Source organism: Symphalangus syndactylus, chromosome 9 (assembly GCF_028878055.3).
Source record: "Symphalangus syndactylus isolate Jambi chromosome 9, NHGRI_mSymSyn1-v2.1_pri, whole genome shotgun sequence".
In the NCBI taxonomy this organism is placed as follows: domain Eukaryota; kingdom Metazoa; phylum Chordata; class Mammalia; order Primates; family Hylobatidae; genus Symphalangus; species Symphalangus syndactylus.
The window spans coordinates 57,329,527-57,353,165 of record NC_072431.2 but is presented as its reverse complement, the minus strand read 5'-3'; the positions used below and the strand labels follow the sequence as shown (position 1 = coordinate 57,353,165).

At 45.9% G+C, this 23,639-nt stretch overlaps 1 protein-coding gene across 14 annotated transcripts in view; it reads right to left on the bottom strand.

Annotated features, from left to right (window-relative positions):
- The window catches only part of TRRAP (transformation/transcription domain associated protein), a 135,185-nt gene that overhangs the window by 52,282 nt on the left and 59,264 nt on the right, over positions 1–23,639 (bottom strand). For 7 of the 14 annotated variants that reach the window (XM_063646109.1, XM_055292391.2, XM_055292396.2 and 4 more), the window contains exons 30-45: positions 23,342–23,512; positions 17,796–17,864; positions 15,033–15,086; positions 14,883–14,903; positions 12,628–12,747; positions 12,277–12,396; positions 11,380–11,544; positions 11,120–11,301; positions 10,699–10,897; positions 9,952–10,080; positions 7,570–7,836; positions 5,635–5,841; positions 4,630–4,788; positions 4,401–4,535; positions 2,832–2,942; positions 1,435–1,581 (exon numbers count right to left, since the gene is read on the bottom strand). In XM_063646109.1, coding sequence (XP_063502179.1) covers positions 1,435–1,581; positions 2,832–2,942; positions 4,401–4,535; positions 4,630–4,788; positions 5,635–5,841; positions 7,570–7,836; positions 9,952–10,080; positions 10,699–10,897; positions 11,120–11,301; positions 11,380–11,544; positions 12,277–12,396; positions 12,628–12,747; positions 14,883–14,903; positions 15,033–15,086; positions 17,796–17,864; positions 23,342–23,512 — 2,256 coding nt within the window. The remainder of the gene's footprint in view (positions 1–1,434; positions 1,582–2,831; positions 2,943–4,400; positions 4,536–4,629; positions 4,789–5,634; positions 5,842–7,569; positions 7,837–9,951; positions 10,081–10,698; positions 10,898–11,119; positions 11,302–11,379; positions 11,545–12,276; positions 12,397–12,627; positions 12,748–14,882; positions 14,904–15,032; positions 15,087–17,795; positions 17,865–23,341; positions 23,513–23,639) is intronic. The other 7 variants (XM_063646108.1, XM_055292398.2, XM_063646115.1 and 4 more) reach the window with 3 other exon arrangements.

Below are 23,639 nucleotides of genomic sequence, written 5' to 3'. Positions count from 1 at the left end.
TCTTAAGATAGAAAAATATAAATATCCTTCCGGGCCAGGTGCGGTCGTTACGCCTGTAATCTCAGCACTTTGGGAGGCTGAAGTGGATGGATCACTTGAGGCCAGGAATTTGAGGCTGGCCTGGTCAACATGGCGAAACCCTGTCTCTACTAGAAAAAAAAATAAAAATATAAAAAAAAATAGCCAGGCATGGTGGCATATGCCTGTAGTCTCAGCTACTTGGGAGGCTGAGGCATGAGAATCGCTTGAAACCAGGAGGTGGAGGTTGCAGTGAGCCGAGACTGTGCCACTGCAGTCCAGCCTGGGCGACAGAGTAAGACTGCCTCAAAAAAATGAAACAAAAACAAAAAACGAATATCCCTCTAAAGAGAAGCATCTTTCAAACTATGTATCATGGAATCAACTAACAGATGATGGCAGCACTAAAAATTAATAAAAACAAACCAAAGAAATGGAATAAAATAGAAGACAGAGTTCGTGGTTCATAGCAGAGGTCAAACAGAAGCAACATGGTCTTTGCAGTCCAGAATAACAAGTGCTTGCAATAGGTTTTATAATCTCAATAGTAAAAGTTTCCAAATCCTATCAAGAACTAGAAAAAACAAAATTTGGATAAGGCAAGAAAACAGCTTTTGCTGCCACCAGAAAAGTACAGGATCATGGTTTTTATAAGCAAAAAAACAGCCACCAAAATAAAATAATTAGCATTTTGGGACTAGCTCCTTGTTACCTAAGTGCTACATGATACTTGATAACAAATTGTAGCTCCATCATTAAATCTGTTTTAAAAATCCAAAGCTCATCTTAAAGCATTTTTAATTGACTGTTGTTGCAACAGTCAATTAAAAATGCTTATCCCAAGCCAACTGGTAGGTAAGTTTTAGAAACGAGTCCACAAAATGCAAGAGAACTGTATTAAGGTTAAACGTGTAGTTGGGGGCAGCGTGAGAGCTCAAGTCCCAAAGCCATTCTTTCTTTTCTTTTTTTTAAGAGACCAGATCTTGCTTGCTCTGTCTCCCAAGCTGTAGTGCAGTGGCACCAATCATAGTTCACTGCAGCCTCAACCTCCCAGCTTCAGCCAACCCTCCTGCTTTAGCCTCTTCTGAGTAGCTGGGACTACAAGCTCACACCATCATGCTCAGCTAATTTTCTCTCTTCTCTTTTGTAGAACTGGGATCTCACTATGCTGCCCAGACTGGTCTCAAACTCCTAAAGCCTCAAGAGCAAAGCCATTATCAATTAGTCAAACTCTCTCCCTAGAGAGAGCAGTGGAGGCCAACGTGGGAAAGGCCATGACTGGCAAAGGGGACAGGAGATTTGGGGCTTATGTGTCAGGGTCAGAGTGATCCACAAATGTCCAGTCCCTGCCCAGATGACACTATCGGCTAGTGGCCTTGGTGGCCCTGCCCTGGCCCTTCAGACACTCGCACTCACCACAGTCATCAGCAGCTTGTCGAACCACTGCAGCTTGAGTTCGGACTTGGGCCACATGTCTGGCCGCAACGCAGTCTTCAGAAGGTTCACACACCGGCGAGAGAGCACCTCCCCAGGTGACCCCGCCGTGTTGGTGTTGTCATTAACCTAGGAATTCATCCGAGTTACAGCTGGCATTTCACTGCATCCGAGTTTACAGTCTTTCCAGTGACAGCACGTCTCAACTGTGCCCTGGCCCTTGCACCTGGCTGTCTCAGATCTTCACCTCACGGCCACCTCTCTTCCGCCTGACCTCCACACAGCTGGACACTTCCCCGACTGGCCTGACTCGTGACCCCTCACGGCCCCCTCCTCTGCAGCGCATCCGCGGTGACCTGCAATGGCTTGTGGGTCCTGCTGGCTCCCCAAAGGACCTCCCTGCACATTGCAGGGAGGCAAGGAATTATCTACTGGTTAGGTATTTAGCAGATCCTTTTCAGTACTTGGAAATTCTCAACAGAACTGTAAGACATACTGTTTTGCTTAACAGGAATAAGAACTTAAAATTTTGGAAAATTTCATTTACAATGGTTTTTTGAAATACAAACTTTCAGAAATGAATTTCCAAAAATTCTATTAAGATATAGATTGATATGAATGACAAACCCAAGTTATCAAAGCACTAAAACTGCTAAATGTCCCTTCTTTCTGTAGATTGGATCATCTCACCCATTACTGAGCTGTGTACCATTCCCATCTTAAGGATGCAAAAAGAACACCTGGAAGTTAAACGATCAGCCGAGATCATGGCCACCATATTCCACCAATGCTAACATGCCGTCAATTAGAAGGCACATCATTATTTTATTACCACTGAAAGAGTGAAATACTTTTTAAAAAAATCCTATCAGGCCGGGCACAGTGACTCATGCCTGCAATCCCAGCACTTTGGGAGGCCAAGGTGGGTGGATCACTTGAGGTCAGGAGCTCGAGACCAGCCTGGCCAACATGATGAAACCCCATCTCTACCAAAAATACAAAAACTAGCTGTGCGTGGTGGCACACGCCTGTAATCCCAGCAACTCAGGAGGCTGAGGGACGAGAATCGCTTGAACCTGAGTCGAAGTTGCAGTGAGCCAAGATCACACCACTGCACTCCAGCCTGGGCGACAAAGCGAGACTCCATCTCAAAAAAAAAAAAAAAAAAAATTATATCAATTATAAGACACAGGTAGATTTTGGAAATGTTAACCTGCCACAAAATCAAGCGCATTTGGTATGAAAATGACAGAACTAGCTCGCAGACCTTGGTTTGTCTGTATCTTTTTTGACAAAACTGTCACAGATAACCTCCTGGGGTGTTAGTCAGTAGCCTTTGGACTGCAGAAGCCCTAACACAAGGCACTCGGATCCCGTACCTGACAGGCCACACGGATAAGGAAGTTCACCACAGTGTCTGTGTGCTGCTTGTCAATGGGCTTGGCGAGGAGAGAGTCCGCTCCAGGTAGCGACTGGCTCCTCCCAAAGACCTGGAAAAGGACCTCCTTTCAGGCAGGAAGAGCATCGCAACATGAATTTCCAACCCAGGCTTGACTTTCACCTAGCTAATGGGTATGCGGTACCTCCCGGGAACAGAGGCAGCTCTGGGCGCTGGGGATACCAAAGACAGCTGTGGTCTCTGCCCTGGTGAAGTCGACACAGCCAGCAGGAGGGCAGATGGCCAGTCAACCGAGCAGCCATGCAAAATAGTGGCTCATGTGATGGGGAACAAAAGTGCAAGGCCCAAGACGACATCAAAGGAGGTCTTTAGGTTGAGATGAAGCTGGCCACGAGAAAAAAGAAGAGAGACAGCTCCCAGTGGAGGGAAAAGGCCAGGGGACGCATCCTGAGTGAGCACAGGGCCAGAACCAGGGGTGCATTTAGAGCAGAGGGATGGCCCATGTGGCCGAGCACCGAGACGGTGCTGGGGGCCAAGAGCCATCAGCAGGGCCTGGTCACCCGGGCCCTGGAGGCCACAGTCAAGGGGAGGGCTCGAGCAAGGGGAACGGCAACCTGACTTGATTCAACTTTTTACTTCCAAAGGATTGTAAGATCCACAAGAGATTTTTACAAAAACACTACGGAGGTCTCATGTACCCTTCACCCAGCTTCCCGATTCAAGTTGCAAAAGGAAACTTTTGTGCAAGTCTGACTGCTTTGTGAAAAATCAAGAGGGAATAAAAATGGAGGCAGAGCGAGGAACAGCGAAAGAGAACAGGGAGGCAGTTGAGCAGCTCGCATCTGGTTACTGTGAGGGGTGACAGAGGCTGGGACCACAGTGTGAAGGCAGGGATGGGTTATTTGCGGCAGAGTCAGTGAGACTTGCTCCGGACCAGATGTGTAGAGAGAGGCCAATGGACAAAGTGCAGATGGTGCCAGGTTTCTAACAGAAGCCAAGGGCAGACGTGGGTGCCACATAAGATGGGGGACTGTGAGGGTGGAAAAAGAGCTCAGCCTCAGGCCTACAAAGCCAGAAGTGGGGTGGCCAGGCCTGCGTCCACAAGCCAGCAGGTCCATGACACCAGCTGAGGTCAGACTCAGGGCTCCTAGGGCCACCACTCTACAAGGGGCAATACCCAGGACCCTCTTGGTGGCTGCCTCGCGAAATAGAACACATGTCCTTTTCAGAAACTGATCTCAGCACAGGCATATGTTCTTAATCAACTCCTTACTTCAAAGCGTTTCTCTAGACGCCTTTCTGCAAGTAATCCACCAACATCGACAGAACTTTAATGGTATGAACTGAACACAGAGGCAAGTGTGTCTGGTGACCTGGGAACCCCGTGCATGAGTGACATGTCCTGGAGTTTCAATCTGGTGACTGTGGCTGTTCCCAGTTGCCTCTCCTGAATGCAGCTGGGCACCGAGCTCACATTCTAAATGTAGGGAATAAACGAACCAACTCCCAGCAGAATGCGCAGCACCCATACAAAGGCACATGATCTTACTGCACTGATGGCTCCGGTGGCCGTCCTAAAGCGTTTCACTTCCTGGGCAGAATCCACGGACAGGCCTCTCTTAATGGAGGATGAGACAGAATTGACTCCTTCTCCACTGGAATTTGGGTCCATATCTGAATCCGGCTTAAAAACACACAGGCGCTTGGCTTTACTGACTGATTTCTAGGGAGAAGTCGAAGGAAGATGATCGGGGCGCCCCCGAGGCTGACACCCCTACCTGCTGGTCCTTGATCCTCTGCAGCTCCCACTTGATGACGACTTCAGACAGGTCCACGGCCAGCCGCCTCTGCTCGATGGTGACACTGGGCGTGAAGCCCAGCCTTTGCATGGCGCTCACCATGTGCTGAACCAAGTGGTGCCGTACCGGGTAGTACACCTGCGGGCACAGGGCCAGCATCACGCTGGGAACTTGGGACCTTGGTCCCAGAGCGCATGCACATGTGTGCATGTGCATACACACACCCCTCTGACGTACCTCTCAGCCCCAACATACACACACAGCCCAACTTGATGCTCAAGAATTCCGAATCCTAACCTTACCTAGGAAATTCTCACTGCCTTATGTATGTGTGTTTATCACCCTCCCCTGCCCCAACTACATCCCATTACATCCCATTACAATAGTATACTTCAGTCTTGAAAAATCAAATTCTCTTCGGACAGGAAGGTGAGTCTAATCACATGTATCAAACTTCAGACTTGACATTGTAAAAGTTTAAGACATACCCAAAAGCAAAGTTCCTCTAAGAGGTGGCTATAAAACAATTTGCTTTCAACTCAATCATTTCTCTTCTACCCCAAATCTACAAGAAACATCTACATATAAATAGATCCCACAAAAGGGGTAATTTGGCCATAGAGAAGGAGGTGCCAGCAACATGAATAACTTTCCAAGGCAGGTGATGGAAATCTAGAGTCAATGAGGCCTATCTCCCACCTTAAGGTGCAAACTTAGCAGCATACAAGGGTTAACTAAGCACAGTACTTATGACAGAAATGTAGCCTTAGACGCAAAGACACACACACCTGTGACATATTCTCTATATTGCAGCAATTTCCATGCTGATAAAGCCATACACACATACACAAACTAATCAATGAACCAGAAGTAGCCTTACTAAAAGATGAATGACCACCTGATTATTGCAGAACAAGACAAGGTAAAGGTTCAAAGCGAATGCCTGAAGACGCACGCCCTGCAACCACCGTCCCTCCTACACACCTTGAAGTGTTGCACTATCAGGTGCAGAATGTGGACCAGCTGCGGGACGGTGTGCCCCTCCTCCACGATGATCTTCCGGGTCCAGTGGGTCAGCATCTGGTGCCCGTCCTCCATCCTGGCCGGCACCGCCGGGGTCAGAATGGCCATCGCCTGTCTGACGATCGCTCGAGCTTCCATTGCATGAGCCTTGAGGAGACTATGAAAAACCTAAACCAGGGAAGAGACGCTTATGGAAGATGAGAAGGAAGGCTTTAAAAAACAAGAAGACAATCCCCTGGTATCAAGACATGATACTTTTCCAAAACAATTTTTTAAAAATTTCTTAGGAGTTTCTTATTAGGAAACAACTTAGTTGCTTTCTGTTAAGTTTTGACCAATGAATACATTCATTCTAGTATTTATAATGTACCTACTACATGCCCGTGCTGAACTAGGCCAGGGCATGCAGACCAAGCTCCCTGCAGGGATCCCATGTCCCGCCTAACCAGCAGCGAGTTAGGGAGGTACACGGCTCATCTCCCTCTGGCTGCAGGATGGGAAATAAAGTGAACAGGGCCAACAGGAGAGGCGCTGAGAAGCGGCAGCTGTAGTCACTCAAGTGAGAGGTGAGGCCCCAATGTGAGGTCATGGGAACACAAAGAAGACCAGTTCTGAGGATGGAGGGGACAGGGTGGGTGTTAGAAGCTGCAGAACCTGCTGATGCCTGGGCAGTGGGGAGGAGCAGAGAAGGTCACAGAGTTCTCGAGTGTTTGTCTCTGAGACAACTGGGGGAGGGCAGGGCAGCCCCGAGGCTGGAGTTCTAGCTCAAGGACCCATGGGAGGGGATGTGAGAAGCCTCTGGCTTGACTGGGGTGTAGAGTTCAACACCACAGAGCTTCACAAGAGAAAGATGTCAGGAGAAAGTCATCAAAGATGGTCTCACAGAAGAACTATCAGTGATCAAGTAATGCTGCACGCTCGAATGGAGTATTACATTTAATTCTCACACAGAGACATTAACTTGCCAAAGGGCACGGACCGTGTGAGCGGAAGAAACAACACTCAAACCCGGGGTGCCCAACCTCAGAGCCCAAACCACTGAGGGACTCCAGGAAGAGGCGCTCAATACCAGCCTCAAACCCAGGGTGCCCAACCTCAGAGGCCAAACTACCAAGGGACTCCAGGAAGAGGCGCTCAATACCAGCCTCAAACCCGGGGTGCCCAACCTCAGAGCCCAAACCACTGAGGGACTCCAGGAAGAGGCACTCAATACCAGCTGCACAGCAACAAGCTCATGAGATACAGATCCAAAAGTACCTATTGTCTTTGGCTAAGAGAAGCGGGCTAGGGCCCTTGAATATTACAACATCTGCCATGGAATGTCAGAGTCAGAAGCCAGAATGCAATGGACAGAGAAGCTTGAGATGGAAAAGGGTGACTTTTCCTTTTAAAAGCAAAGCTGCTGAGGAACGAGAGAGCAGAGTGGGAATGGGGGAGGAAGGGAGAGCATGGACAGTCATGGGAGGGCTCATAGTGTGGGGTGTTTTCCCCACAAATTTCCTTTTATTGTGGTAAAGCACACATAACACAGAATGTACCATCTTACCCATTTTTGGCTGCACAGCCCAGTGGCGCTCGGCACCTTCACATTGTGTGCAGCCATGAGCCCCACCATCTCTGGAATGTTTGCATCTTCCCAGGCTGAAACTCTGCACCATTCAATACTCGCTCCCCACCCCCTCTCCCCGACCCCCACAATCTCTATTCTACTTTCTGTCTCTCTGAATTTGAGTGCCCTAGGGTCTTCTAAGTGGAATCATACAGTGTCTGTGTTTTCATAGTTTTTATCGGTATTGGGAAAAGACAACAGGAGAGGCTGAGACTGCGCCAGGGAGCCAAGTGCACCACGTGGGATACACACAGATGTCGGCGGACAGGAAGGGAATTGCAAAATACCTGCAGGACGATCTTCTTGTGTATGGCGAATTTGGCGATAATGTGCGCCAGGAGCAAGTGTCCGCTGTACTTGCAGGCCGGGTCCACGCAGGCCTTGGAGAGCAGGCAGGGCCAGGCGAAGGTCATGAGGCGGCGCAGCTTGCTGTTGCGGTTCTTGTTGTTGTCATGGATGTGGTGGGGGGCGTGCTCCACCAGCAGTGTGGCGTACTGCAGCAGGTAGATCCGCAGTGAGTCCAGCATGTCCGCCTGCTTCTCGGGGTCCAGGACCTGTGCAGGGACAGCGGGAAGGACTCATTTCCAGTTGTGAACTGGGTTACTGACTGACGGTCATACAACAGGTTTAAGCCTTAAAAATACACACACACACACAGAGCATGTAACATGAAGTTTTACAAAGAGGTTATCAATAACATCCTATCCATTTTCCTTCATATATATGTGAAAGGAGAAAAAAACCCCAGGACTCCAATTTGTTCTTCCCAATGGAAAAAATTAAGCTGAAAGCTGAGTTATGCAAGAAACTGGCTCCTTTCGTTCCTAAGGAGAGCTACAGATGAAAGGTTAACCATCTCCACAGGTGATGGCCCCATGTTCACCTTATCTCACGTAAACTACTGACTTACTGAGCGTGAGATGAACACAGAACTGACTCTTCCCCTACCTGCTCCCCTTCTTTGGCAACGTGTGGATGACCATACCCTCCCCCTTTCCCCTTCAGCCCACTTTTCCCCTTTAAATACTGAAGCCCTCAAAACCATTTTTAGAGAAAGGCACAAACATCTCTCCCGGACACATCCTTAACTTTGGCAAAATAAACTTCTAAATTGATTGAGATCCGTCTCAGATACTTTTTGGTTTACATACGGATTAGAAATTCACCAAATTCATTTCAACATTTAAAATAGGGCAGGCTTAAGAGTCACGATGCAGGGGCTGGTGGAGGGTGAGGTGGAAAAGAAGACCTCTTTGATTCAAGGTGATTTAGGACTGAGTTTCTTAATTTCCAAGTAGTTGAGATGTTTTTTTCCCAGTCAACTTTTGTCTACTCCTCATTTTTCTGCATTATGATCAGAAAATGTGACCCGGAAAAATGCCTACTTACAAAAAAATTGTTGCAGTTTTGAAAGCATCTGACAGATTTTTTAAGTGTTTCATGGACATAAGAAAAAAATGTGCCTTCTTTGAGGAATATTCTACACATCTCTATTAAATCAAGTATAATGGCGGTATCATTCAATTCAACTAAGTATCCTAACCACTGTCTGTCTACCAGGTCTTAATAATTCTGAAAAACAGACAGACTGAAGTCTTCCACTATAATCATGTTTTTATCAAGGTCCCTTTTAGCCCCAAGATCTTCTCTTCCCCAGATGTAGTGCTTCTTGGCAGGCCCACACCCGCATCCACAGCCGCCAGCCTGCCAGCTCCTTTTCTCCTCATCCTGACGTTCAAAATCCCCATAGCAGCATCTGACCCAGGAGACACAGCCTGGAGAAGGTAACAAGGGGGAAGGGGTCCTGTCTGGACCCCATCTCCCTACACTTGCCCAGAATAAGACAAATATCAGTACGGGGACCAAGAATAAACTCTGATCACGGGGTGGAATGTCAACACTGCAGGAAGGAGGCCTGTCTGAAAGGACAGAGACTATGTAAGGTCCAAGAATCTGCCAAAGGAAACAACAGTCCCCTCTGCCTTGATCTCAGGAAAAAATGGATAAGAAAACCAGCAATCTGTACTTCTGATGAGGAATGCCATCACTCAGCATTCCAACAAACACTCAATGTGAGAATCTTAGGGCAAACACAGCCTTGAACAGTGAAGATCAATACAGTAAGCCTTGGAGAAATAACACGATGCAGGCATTTAATTCAAAAAACCCTCTCTAACACAAACTGTAAAGCACAGAGATGTTAAAACCGAGCTCATTTCAGACTGGACTATGGCCACCACAGGGTTTCATTCACTGGACAAGGAGGAGTCACAGCAGCTACTGCACGCAGTCTCACATGCTCACTGGCTGTTAGGAGAGTCTTTTGTAAAACTGAAGATGAAAACAGAACACAGAAACTCTGCTGACCGACATAGGGGTTTTCACAAAATAACTGCTATATGAATTTTCATTGAGATCTATTCTGTTTCTGACTAGAATCTATTAATGTGGGAAAGTTAATTCATTCCAAAGTAAAGCTGCCTTCAAAAACTCACTAATAAGAATCGTAATGTGACGGTCTGCTATAAACAAACACAATCATGAAAAATAAACGTGTTGGGGGAACAAACTTATTTCAATGAACCCCCTTAACACACACACACACACACACACAGACGTTCATTCTCATGCCAGGTTACTTCTCATGCCCATGCACGTAGTGATACCACCTTGGTAATAAACACACTGGTGATGCTTTCTGGGTTATCTCCTTCTGGATTGGGAGGTCCCAGTAGCTGCTCTCCTTCCCCCTTCTCAAAGCTGTACAAGAAAGCAGGATTCAATATATGCTGCAGAACCTACAAAAAAAAATTAAAATAAAGAAGGAGAAAAACAAAGCCATGCTGTTTGTTTCTTGAGTAAGATGGGAAGAACAGCCAGTCTTGGCCATACCACACCATCAAGTTGGAACTCAACCCAGGGTGTGACTACCAACCTTGACTTCTACGCAAAGAGCAACTAGAAAGGTAGGTTAAAAACTTGTGGAAAAGGGATGTCAGCCTGGTTTATTCTCTTCACGTCAAACAAGCCATTTTCTAAAAACAAGGTAATTAACAAACCACCCTTCAACGCTGGGTCACTGCTGCATGAACCTGACGTTCCTCAGCAATGGCACTTTCTCACCTACAGCCCAGCCCACTAATTTCATTTTTTTCTTGAGACAGAGTCTCATTGTGTCACCCACGCTGGGATGCACTGGTGTGATTATAGCTCAGTGCAGCCTCCAACTCCTAAGCTCAAGCAATCCTCCCACCGTGGCCCCCTGAGTACCTGGGATAATAGGCACGTGCCACAGCACCTGGCTCACTCTACTATTTATTCAAGGGAGACACAGCGAAAAAAGAAAAGGGCCTGAAGTTCCCTAGAAAACCAGACCAAATACCCATAGCCTTCTACAGCATAAGAGTGGGACTCACTTTAGCTTTTAATTCATCTCCGAAGTTGGGGTCATTTAAGTCTACAAAGCGAAAAAACAGGGCACGTTTCTGAGCGATGCTGTAATTTTTGGGAATCTCTTCCTCCATATACTCTTTTAAGAATGTCATGTTGCAGAGAAAACGACCAGTAAAGGCTCGGAGCAGCTGGAACAGCAATTCTATATCTCCGTAATTCCTTCTGGAGGGTCAAAAGAAGAAGACAGGTTAACTTACAGCAAATTTCATTAACAACTATGCCTCTGACTTGCCTTTAAAGAGCTCGGAGACATAGCCCATTCTCCACAACCAATCCAACTGCACGTATCCAATGACCACAGCCTTGTACAGAGTAGGAGGCGGCTCCGGCTGAGCTTTTGGGACAGAGCCGGTCCCGCGGGGCAGGGGGGGAGGAGGCACCCACTTGCAGTAGTTCAGCAGGCAGTAGGCCAGCAGCTTGGGCTCCTTCCAGTTGGTGGCTGCCATGTTCTCCTTGCGGTGCCTTTCTTGGAAGGTCTCACTCACCCACACACGTCGCAACTGGCTCACCAGAGAGTGCTGGCTGGCCAGCCAGGAGTCATCGTTTTTCACTATAATGCTTATGATCTGTCAAAGAAGAGATAATTAGGGAACCGCGTCTCGATTAAACCCCTGGGCATTGGGGGCTGGAGGAAGGGGCGCTACCTTGATGGCCTGGAACTGGAGGTCCAGGCGCATGGTGCTGGTGCTGGGCGAGCCGGGGCGCACGGCCGTCTGGGCACCCCCTGGCAGCAGCAGGGTGATGAACCTGTTGGGGTTGGCAGCCAGCACATCCCGCAGAGGTCTGGCGTCTTTGTGTTTTAAAAAACTCTGAAAGCAAAAAAACAGAAAAGCCGTTTTAAGCTAATCAAACTCATAGAAAGTTAGAGGATATGAATTTTAAATCTTCCTAAATCTTTTTAAAATCTTTCTAAATCTCTCAAGGAAGGCTTATCAAAAAAGCACTACACACATGCTTTTTAAAAAGATGCTTTTTTTTTTTTTCTTTTTAAAAAGAGACAGAGCCTTGGGTCTGTTGCCCAGGCTGAAGTGCAGTGGTAAAATCATAGCTCACTGCAGCCTCCAACTCCTGAACTCAAGCAATCCTCCCACCTCAGGCTCCTGAGGAGCTGGGATTACAGACATACGCCACCATGCCCGGCTAATTTTCATATTTTTTGTAAAGACAAGGTCTCACTCTGTTGCCCATGCTGGTCTCAAACTCCTGGGCTCAAGTAAACCACCTGCCTCAGTTTCCCAAAGTGCTGGGATTACAGTGTGGGCCCTTAGAAAATACTTTTAAATAATAATCATACTTTATGATTTTATAATCCTGGCAGAACATTTATTTGCTACCACCACCAAAGTCCTACAAAGAGTGGTTCCTAGACCTGCACGTTTCACAGACACAACCAAACAGCAATGCTGTTTCCAATATTCAAATGGATCTGAGAAAAAAGCAGCCAGGACACTGAACAGTGAAACATGAACTGAACATTTCCGAGCACAACAGCTCACAAGCATTTGCAGGGACCCCTGCCTCCAGCCACTCACAGCTCTTACCATAAACATTCTGCTCCACTGGGGATCGTTCAGTGTGGCTTCCATCATGAACAGCTCCACTGTCTGCGAGGGATGTCGAGTCAGGAACTTGATCAGGGGCTCTCGGAACGGACTCCCCGCCTGCAAAACATGTGGGAATGCTGCATCTCACATCTTTCTCTTCTCAGAGCTCGAGGCTCTATCTACCTAACAAGGTCCCTTGTTACTGGAGCACACGAACACCCACAAGCAAATGTTGACATCGAATGTCTTTATGCTGTTCCATCTGTCCACTGAAAATACGATCAGGTGAGGACGCTATAAGCACCGGAGGGTGGCAGAGCGAGAAGCAGCCTTCAGTGTGGCCCTTACCTCGATCAGCATCGCCCGCTCCGTTTTCATGACAACCTCTAGCAAAGGCTTCACCAGTGTCTGAGGAGCCGCCGGGATCAGATGAAAAAGGTTTATAATTGCTGAGCAAATCTTCATTTCCTGATCAAGAAAACCAGAAATTATAATAGGTCAATTAATTTTGCAAGTGACAGAGGTCAACATCACTACAGACCCTACTATAGTCTAACTATGTTGGCAAGGCTAGGCAGTGAAGCGAAGGGTTCACATGTAAAAGCCACAACTTACCAGCCTTAGGTTCTAACTGTGCTGTGTCCTAAGGAAACTGACTGCCCATGGCCTTCAGCATTCCTGTCCATTGTAGGGGGTGTGGAGGGGCCGACTGTGTACACCTGATGTGATCGTGCTATTTGCTGTCATGCGTGCTCACGAGTGGTAAAGGTGACCTTACCGGGCTGCCATAATAGTCCCCTCACAGAAGCAGGGATGATTCCACCTGGGGCCAGAGCAGTGTGAGGATGCCCCACTTCGCCAAGGTACCACGAGGTCCTCTCAATACACTTAAGTTCTAAGGGCACAGATGTCTTTTGCCCTCAAAACCTAGCAGAGGCCAGCGTGATAGCTCATGCCTGTAATCCCAGCACTTTGGGAGGCTGAGGCGGGTGGATCACCTGAGGTCAGGAGTTCGAGACCAGCCTGGACAACATGGTGAAACCCCGTCTCTAAAAATACAAAAATTAGCCGAGCGTGGTGGTGGGCACCTGTAGTCCCAGCTACTCCAGAGGCTGAGGCAGGAGAACTGCTTGAACCCAGGAGGCGGAGGTTACAGTGAGCTGAGATCATGTCACTGCACTCCAGCCTGGGCAACAGAATGAGACCCGGTCTCAAAAAAAAAGAAAAGAAAAACCACACAAACAAACAAAAAAAACCCAGCAGAGAAAGTTCTTCAAAAAAATAACTATTTACCCTGGAAATTAAATATCAATGTATATAAACAACTGATACTGGTACTAAGTATTTGTCAACCAGGCCTAAAAATAAAGCTGACAAACTGCTCCACTGAATTAAATCAAAGATGTGTGAAATGCCAAGGGTGCTGCATGTTCTACTGTCTCACAGCTCGGGGGTGGGCTGCTGTTGCTCCAGCTTTCCTTTCTCACTTTCCAGTTTTGCTCCTGCCATTTAAAGGAATTCTCCATGGCCACAAGGGAGGGACACGTTCCAATGTGCCGCACTGTGCTGTGATCCTCGGGGTAAGACAGGGATGACAGCACGGGTCAGGAAGGGCCTCACTCCCAGCAGCACCTGAGAGACTTTTCAGAATGTCTCTTTATACCAAAAGGCAAAGCAGGAGATGGAGACAAAATGAGGAAAATGGGCTCAAGGCCAGCTCCGTGCCCCCTACGATTCTCTTCCCCAGAATCTGCAAGACTTAGGAAGAGTAAGTTCCATCCTGAAATTATAATGCTCTAAAATGGTACTTTTACAATCTGCTTTTTCATTTTCAAAGCACTGTCACAGAAACCACTTCTTTGGGTCTTTGCAACACCGCTGGGAGGCAGGAGTAACAGATGCCGTCATCCCCATTTTACACGAGAGGGAAAGTTCGGGGTGTGTGCAACGCTGCACAGTGTTGTGAGTGAATCAGTGTGTGTGCATGTGGGTTGTGAGTGCATGTGTGTACATGTGTTGTGAGTGCATGTGTGTGCATGTGTGGTGTGAGTGCACTGGTGTGTGTGCATGTGTAGTGTGAGTGCGCATGTGGTCTGTGTGCACGTGTGTTGTGAGTGCATTGGTGTGTGTGCATGTGTAGTGTGTGTGTACGCAAGAGGGAGATGAAGGGGACTAGGTGGGTGAGTGGGACAAGCTGTAAGGTTTTAAATTCAGGGCAGTCAGTAGTGTGAAATAACATGTAATTCCTCCCACTTCTAGCAGGTACAATATACTCTGCGTGAGTTTCAGGAGATTGCTAGCTATGTGTATTCAGATAGAGGTTACAAACACAAAACTAATTCAATCTTAAATATAATTGAGACATTGCAATTCTCACATGAACTTAAAAGTCTTGCTTAAAAGTCCTAATAGAAAACATGCTTGGCATCGGACAGTTCACAGCAATGATACTGATACAACTCTGCCACAGACAGACAATACAGGTCACTGCACTCAAGGGCACAACGCACTCTGTCCAGTACAGAACCACGACACAGCTAACGAGTCACAGCAAAACCAGCAACGACAACAACCCCCTCCTGTAGCTCCGCTCAAGTTCTCACCTCTACCCCTTCCATGGCAGGCTGAACCAAAACAAAAATTACAGCATGAAAAAAGGCAACAGAAAGGTAAAAAGAAAAGAAAAGAAAAGAAAAGGTAAACTGTTCTTCACATTGCAAGTCAGAAACTGACTGTTAATAGGTTGTTCTCACCTCAAACTGACAGAATGGAGACAAGGGACATCTCCCGCACTCGGAAATGCTTTCCTGAGGATGGGGAGGAAAATCATCTTTTTTCTATTTATGTTATTTACACAAAAACTTCCCATATACTCAAACACAGTAAGGGTTATTGGGGTTAACAAGACAGTAAAGACACAAATTATCAGAAAGCACACAGTAATTAACAAATGCTCAACAGCAAAAAGCAAACCTTCACCTTCGATGTCAAAACACGGACCTTCTGACAGAGAGTGTCTAACAGTGGAATTCTTCCCTACAGCACGTTTTCAAAATAGGGTTTCAGGATTCTTGTGAAAGGGGAAAAACTGGAAGACCTTGTTGTATGCAAGCACCTTTTTAAAAAGTCTTTCGTAAAGTGAACAAATTTTATATGAAGGGCTAAGATAATAAAAAGTAACAAAAACCTCTTTCCTGGCTACAGTCAGAAGAGGTCCAGGTGGTTTAGGCCATGACTGCACCCAATGGACAGCTGGGTTATCGTGTAAAGTAAGCAGTCTTCCCAAAACTAGCTCTGTGTGTGGGTGTGTGTGTGCACGCGTGTATGTGCGCACACGCAGAGAACAGGCATAACAGGTGATCACGCGTTCTCCCCTGCAAGCTCACAGTTAAAAAGGGAAGCTTCCTAAACACAGTGATGGGGCAGAGCTCCTGATCACAGGGGTATCCAAAGTTTCAGGGCAGGCTGGGTACAGTGGCTCACGCCTGTAATCCCAGCACTTTGGGAGGCCAAAGCAGGTGGATCACCTGAGGTCAGGAGTTTAAGACCAGCCTGGGCAACAAAGTGAAACCCCGTCTCTACTAAAAATACAAAAATGAGCTGGATATGGTGTCAGGTGCCTGTAATCCCAGCTACTTGGGAGGCTGAGGCAGGAGAATTGCTTGAACCCAGGAGGCGGAGGCTCCAGTGAGCCAAGACTGTGCTATTGCACTCCAGCCTGGGTGACAGAGGCTCCGTCTCAAAAAAAAAAAAAAAGCTCAAGGGCAGCTTTGACTTATTTCTTTAGTCAACGATCTAGCATATCTTCAATTATAGTGTCTCAATGGAACAATGTCATTTGGGGATTCTACCAAACAGGAATGAACTTTCCAAGATTAAAATATGGTCAGAGTTCAAGAGCTGAATGGCAGCCTGGCCCCGCGCTTAGGTGATAAAGCCACGGCCATGGTGGTTGTCTCTGGGCCCCCAAACACCATGGCCTCTGAGTTTCAGACAAGCAGCCAACCTCACGGAGCTGGACCCTCCCCGGATGGTCAGGTAATACAATCACAGGATAAAAATGTTCCAGGAGGAACTCAAGGACTTCCCAGTATCCTCGACTCCATCCCCTATACAACTGCATCCCCACCTCCAAATAATCTGCTGTAAACTTTTATGAAATCTTAATTTTTTTTTTACTAGGCCACGTTAAGGACTTTATATTAAATCTTTTTGATTCAAATGAAGTTGTTCATCTACCCACTAGGTTTTTTTAAATGTTTATTCTAGAACTGAGTTCCAGAAAATTAATAGCTTACTATAAAAACAAATATAAAATGTAAAGCAAAAGTACCTAACAGATGAGAGAGGGAGAGCAGCACAGAGACACCTGCACCTCATCCCAGGAGCCTGGGCTCATTAATATACTCTGCTCTCCTTCACGAAGAGTTCCTGATTCTCTTCTGCATATATAAATAGCAAACCTTTAACAGGGTCATGCGTGGCATATCACTTTTTTAAAAAAATCCTGGTTTCGTTTTGCTTACTTGGCTGTTTAGAAGCAGTAGGAAACAAGACTTACATAAACAAAACACCTTGACACACAATGGTCAAAACAAAGCATAATAAAGCCAGAAAAGAAAAAGCCAAGTTAGGATGGAACACATCCAGCAAAGGCACACGAGGACAAAAAGCCATGTTAATTATGCCTCTGAAGAACTATGAGGAAGTCCCTAATAGGAATACTGTTGTCATGTTTCACTGGGGATTATGAAACTCATGGAAAAGGCAATTCCACTGCGAGGACATCAAGTTAAAAACAAAAACTGTAAAAAATAAACATATACAAATAATATTAGATTTAGAACAGCAGAAAGCATGCATTCTTGAGACAAAGTCTTTAATGACCCACATCAGACAGTTTAAAAGATTTAGCTGAAGCGGTTTTCCTTTAAAACCATACAAATGTGCTTTGAAGGGCCAGTCATATAGCTGGGCAAACAATTGGGGTGGATGACGCAGACCTTGAAAACACACGTGCCGGTATTTATGGGATTCCTTTTTACATTCCCCTCAAGGCTTTCAGTCCCAAAAAATCTCCAGTTGGTTTTATCAGGCAGTAATGATTAAACACATTTACCGACCACCCCGTGATGGAAAGCAATGGAAACAAGAGCTGAGGAACGCACCACCATGTAAACAGCAGCTGCCAAGGACAGGCCAGAAAATACACTGTTTAAAGCAGAGCTGGTAAAATTGAAATACTAACATTCAAGCCCCCCAGAATTCTCAACAGAAGAGTCATATTGAAGTGAACCAAAGGGGAGATTTTAAAGAAACATAAAAAGGAATGTTTAGCAATTAAGAGAAAGATAGGCAAAACGGAATACCAATCAAATGTGTTTAACAATTTACAAGGACTACAGTCACGTCAAACTAGGTTTCTGACCAGCATTTTAATGAAAGCACTGTCCCAGCATTAGCACTGACCCAGCAAGGCGGCTGGTGCCCTTCCCAGAAACAAACAAGTCACTCACGTTGCCGTCGCTCCTCTGGCCCCCTTTGTGGGTGATCACCACCACTTCCATCCACTTGCGCAGATGTTGCTGTTGGAAAAACACATCCTGAGACACAACTTCTTCAGAGTAGGTGCATTCCACTGGTGGAAACTCCTATGTAATCATTCATTTCCATCGTGTTTAGTGTGAGAACTGCAGTGTTTCCGTTATTAAAACAGCGCAACCATCTAACTAGTGATGAGAATAACTGGCATTTGTTCATGTTTCAAAATAAAAAGGCTGCCTTGCTCTGACACAGAAGGAAACGCCCTGACTCCCGGGTGTTCCAATACCAGGCCCTGCCATTTTACTTCCTGTTAACTTGTTTCCTAGCTGTTCACTGAGTGCTTGGAAGTGTCGGCTCCCACACTGGATGTCACAGTAGAGATGTGAACGGCCGACAGGATCCCTGTCCTGATGTCCCTCTCCTTGTGGAGCCCGTGGTCTGATGGGGAAAAAGGTAAACATAAAGGTGACTGCTCTGTGTAGCTACAATTACGGTGTTGTAAGAGGAAGACAGGAACCAGCTCTGGATGAGAGGAGGGGGTCGGGGTCCTCCTGCTGAGGATGGGACTCAGAGAAGGCAGGAATGCCAGAAGCAGAGGGGCAGAGAGAAGAGGAGGGCAAAGGCTCTGACAGCACAGAAGGAATGGCGGCCACAGCGGCTGGGGAGCAGTGGGCACAATGGGGACCCTAGGGAAGGGGCTGGTGAGATAGATATGGACCCCGTTTGGTCAGGGACTGTGCAAGTGAGTGCCATAGGGCCGCAATTCCCTCTGCAGAATGAGGGCCATGCTTCAGCAAGAGACTCTGCATTTAAGTGTATGGGAAGAGACCCCCGACTTTAGCTTAATCCAGGCACCTGGTAGCCAGGCTCCAGCCTGTGTGTAGCAAAACCAGGCAGACAAATGCCCAGGCCTTAAAGCTAAAACCACAACAAGAGCATTCAATAACAGTTGCATCTTTATTATCCTGCATTGTTCAAACCTGCCCTTCAGAACACCGATGTCCTACAGGAAGTTAGCAAGTTGCTTTAAAAAGGTTTCCATGGTAAAACAGGAATGGGGAACAATGGTTTGGACACCTAAAAACTCTTCTCTAAGACAAGCCTTCTCTGAGTCTTCAATGTCCCTACAGTCCATGTCAAACTTTGAGAGGCCGTGTTTCCCAACCTTACGTAGCCAACGAACTGGTCTTCATGAAACACCGACATCGTGCAGAGTCAGTGTTCCAGGGAACACTGGCATTGAGAAATGCATACAATAATACACATTTCTTCAAAGCACTCAACATTTTACCAACAACATTCCCTGAAAGATATTAATCACCATAACAGAAATTCATGAACCCTACTCCTTACCAGAATGGCTCCTTACACAAAGATATAAATGAGAGTTACAGAATTAAAGGGGTAGACGACAGCCAGCCACATCACCATTCTTTTTTTCCCAAAGGAATAAAATGACACTAATGGGTATATAAAATTCATCTTTAGTTTGATGAGGAAATATTCAAGCCAACCAACCACATGGCCAGGCGCGGTAGCTCACTCCTGTAGTCCCAGCACTTTGGGAGGTACGCAGATCAATTGAGGCCAGAAGTTTTAGATCAGCCTGGCCAACATGGTGCAACCCCGTCTCTACAAAAAATGCAAAAACTAGCCGGGCATGGTGGCGCATGCCTGTAATCCCAGCTGCTGAGGAGGCTGAGGTGGAAGGATTGCTTGAATCCAGGAGGTGGAGGTTGCAGTGAGCTATGATCACGCCACTGCACTCCAGCCTGGGAAACAGAGCAAGTCCCTGTCTCAAACAAACAAACAAACAAACAGAAAAACCAACTAACCACATAAAAGACTTAATAATCATGTCAGGTAACTCAATTTTTTTTTTTTTTTTTTTTTGAGAGGGAGTCTCGCTCTTTCACCCAGGCTGGAGTGCAGTGGCGCAATCTCGGCTCACTGCAGGCTCCGCCCCCCTGGGTTCACGCCATTCTCCTGCCTCAGCCTCCCGTGTAGCTGGGACTACAGGCGCCCGCCACCTTGCCCGGCTAATTTTTTGTATTTGTAGTAGAGACGGGGTTTCACCATGTTAGCCAGGATGGTCTCGATCTCCTGACCTCGTGATCCGCCCGCCTCGGCCTCCCAAAGTGCTGGGATTACAGGCGTGAGCCACCACGCCCAGCAGGTAACTCAATCTTAAGGAAACTGAATATCATATGCAGAAGAGTGAAGTTGGACCCTTATCTAATGCCATATACAAAAATGAACTCAAAATGGGCCAAAGACCTAAATGTAAGAGCTAAAACTCTAAAACTCTTAAAGAAAGGTAAATTTTCAGGGTTGTTTTCATGAATGCCCACCCTAAAAGTAAGGTGCCTTGGCTCTTAAAATACTGCTGATGGCTTGAGCTATTAAACTCGAAGGCTTATGAGGGAAAACAACAGCTCCAGCAGTGACTGAACTTGGTTCTGAAGAACATGACTAAGTAGGGACGAGTGTGTCCCTTATCACTGCCTCTGGCAGAGCACAGCAGGCAGGTGTAATTCAGGAAGACCTCTGCCACTAAGCGCAAAGGCACCGTCAACGTTAAGTCCAGGCTGGACTCAGTCCAGGTGGATGCTGGATGAAAACGTCTGGATGGAAACTCCTCCAGTTTGAACCACTCAGAGAGCAGAAAAAGGAGGAAAAAATTCACCTAAATGAACCATTAACACAAAACCCATGTGATTTATTTCAGGCAGAAAGACCACTGGCCTTGGCCAGAAACTACAGATGTTAAGGCAGTTGTCTTCACACTGCACTAAAAAAAAATCGGGGTAACAATGTTCACTGAATGAATTCCCAGCTCACAGCAGGTCTGAAGGGTTAGACTGGGGATTAGAAATAAACAGGCTGGGCCAGGCGCAGTGGTTCACATGAGGTCAGGAGTTTAAGACCAGCCTGGCCAACATGACAAAACCCTGTCTGTACTAAAAATACAAAAAATTAGCTGAGTGTGGTGGCAGATGCCTATAATCCCAGCTACTCGGGAGGCAGGGGCAGGAGAATCACTTGAGCCCAGGTGGCAGAGGTTCCAGTGAGCTGAGATCATGCCACTGTACTGCAGCCTGGGTGACAGAGTGAGACTCTGTCTCATAAATAAACAAACAAACAAACAGGCCAGGGCAGTGGCTCACATCTGTAATCCCAGCACTTTGGGAGGTCGAGACAGGTGGATCACTTGAGGTCAGGAGTTCAACACCAGCCTGGCCAACACAGTGAAAACCCAGTCTCTGTTAAAAATACAAAAAATTAGCTGGGTGTGGTGGCGGGCACCTGTAATCCCAGTTACTCGGGAGGCTGAGGCAGGAGAATCACTTGAACCCAGGAGGCAGAGGTAGCAATGAGACGAGATTACACCACTGCACTCCAGCCTGGGCAACAGAGCCATACCCTGTCTCAAAAATAAAAATAAACAAACAAACCAAAGCTGCTTCAAGCAAGCATACAAAGGCAGCAAAAAATGACAGACGACTTTTCAAGAGCAGACATACACAAAAGCGTTAGGACATTTGGACACATGCACAGAGCTCACGGGCCTCATGTGTGAAAGCACCTCAGCCGTAATACAGGATGTAAGATAAAGTGTTTATTGGATGTGCTCTGATTAGGAAGTGATGTAACTTTATATATTTATTTTAGCCACTCTTGTGAATATATGGAATATATGGAAACTGACAGGTATGTATGTGTATTACATATACTTGGAAGCTTAAGGCGAAAGTCTCCAATTTGGAAAATTCACTTCCACATTATACTTTGGTTTTCAATTATAATGTATTATTAGGGCATAACTGACAATTTTAGTATTTGGGTCATTATTCATTATTTAGGTACTTGTAGATATGAAGAAACTAGCATATAGATGAGGTAAAAAGCTATGTGTCTTTCATATATGAGAGATTTCTCTACATTCCGCGTGTAGATAAATACATTATATCTATGCACTGTGATACACTGTATCACACACAATGTATCCATGCCTGCAATCTCTCTCGCTACATAATGCGATCTCTACCTTATCTGTCCATCAGTAGATATAAACTCCTGTTTATAGCTGGGGGATAGGTATACCAAAAATAAAAAAGTAGCTCCAGTATCTTAAAATGTCAAATGGTCAAAGGCTACTTAGGAAACCTAAGCATGAAAAATACAATCATGTTTGCAGTGGTGGACCATGAAATCCTGTTTATTATTTATATAAATCCATTTACCAGAAGCAAAATTGAATGCAAAAGAAAGCTAACAGATGAAATCCTCCATCTGCTTACATTTCAATTTAAACACTGTCAAATGGGTTTTTTTCCTGCATAATTATTTCTCTGGTAATTCTAAAAACCCAAAGGACTTCCAATGTTCTTACCCAAGACTGTATGAAAGAAGGCACACTTATCTATTTTGTAGGAGTGTATATTGGTAAAAATTTCTTTGGAGAGCAATTTGACAAGGTGTTGAAATATTAAAATGCATACATTCTTTTGATCCAGAAATTCTACAACTAGAAACGTACACTACAGATAAAAACGTGAAATTAGGAACAAGTTTTTCAGTGCATCATGGTACATAATGAAAAGGCTGGGAACAATCTAAATGTTCACCAGTGAGGCCATGGTTAAATAAATTATGGCAAGTCCATGTCATGAGGTATTATGCAGCCATAAAGCAGAATGAAGTACTTCAGGTACTGATATGAAATGATGGCTGTTAAATGGGAAAAGCAAGGACTGTGTATATATATATTGTACCTCCTTTTATAGAAAAATATATATATACATATGTCCTCTTATATATATAAAACATCTCTAAAAGGATACACAACAAACTCTTAACCCTGGCTGTCTCAGGGAGGGGACTGGGTAGCTGGAGGACAGGGTGGGAGGGAGGCTTTCTGCAGTACATCCTTTTACACCTTTTCAATTTTAAGCCATCTGAATGCATTATTTTTATTTTTATTTTTTTGAGGCAGGGTCTTGTTCTGTCACCCAGACTAGGGTGCAGTGATGCCATCTCGGCTCACTGCAACCTTCGCCTCCCATGCTCAGGTGATCCTCCCACCTCAGCCTCCAAGCCAAGAAGCTGCGACCACAGGCACATGCCACCAGGTCTGGCTAATTTTCTTTTTTTTTTTTTTTTTTGAGATGGAGTTTCACTCGTTGCCCAGGCTGGAGTGCACTGGCAAAATCTTGGCTTACTGCAACCTCTGTCTCCCAGATTCAAGCGATTCTCCTGCCTCAGCCTCCCTAGTAGCTGGGATTACAGATGCACACCACCACACCAGGCTAATTTTTGTTATTTTTAGTAGAGAGGGGTTTCACCATGTTGGCCAGTCTGGTCTCGAACTCCTGACTGCAGGCGATCCACCCACCTCGGCCTCCCAAAGTGCTGGGATTACAGGCATGAGCCACTGTGCCCAGCTGCATTATTTATTTTTTAAATAATTTAATTTTTTTTAAGTTTATTATAGAGCGTTTAAATGCATTTGGCTTACCATCATCTGATCACAAAATTTATCATTGAAGGAATTTGGGAAGAGCCTAGTAACAGAAGTCAGGCGATTCACAACATTTAGCGTCAAGCTCCGGTAATCTCCCAGCATCATCAGCAAAGGTCGCATATGTGTGTGGATTTGATCGACTTCTATAGTAGCACCTTCTAAAAACTATTAAAAAAGATAAGTTGTAAAGAAAAATAAACAACTGAGGACACTTCATAATAGAACAGAACTCATCTTCAACCTTAGTTGCAAGTTTCTGTTCTCCCTTAGGAAGATGGAATATTAATCATAT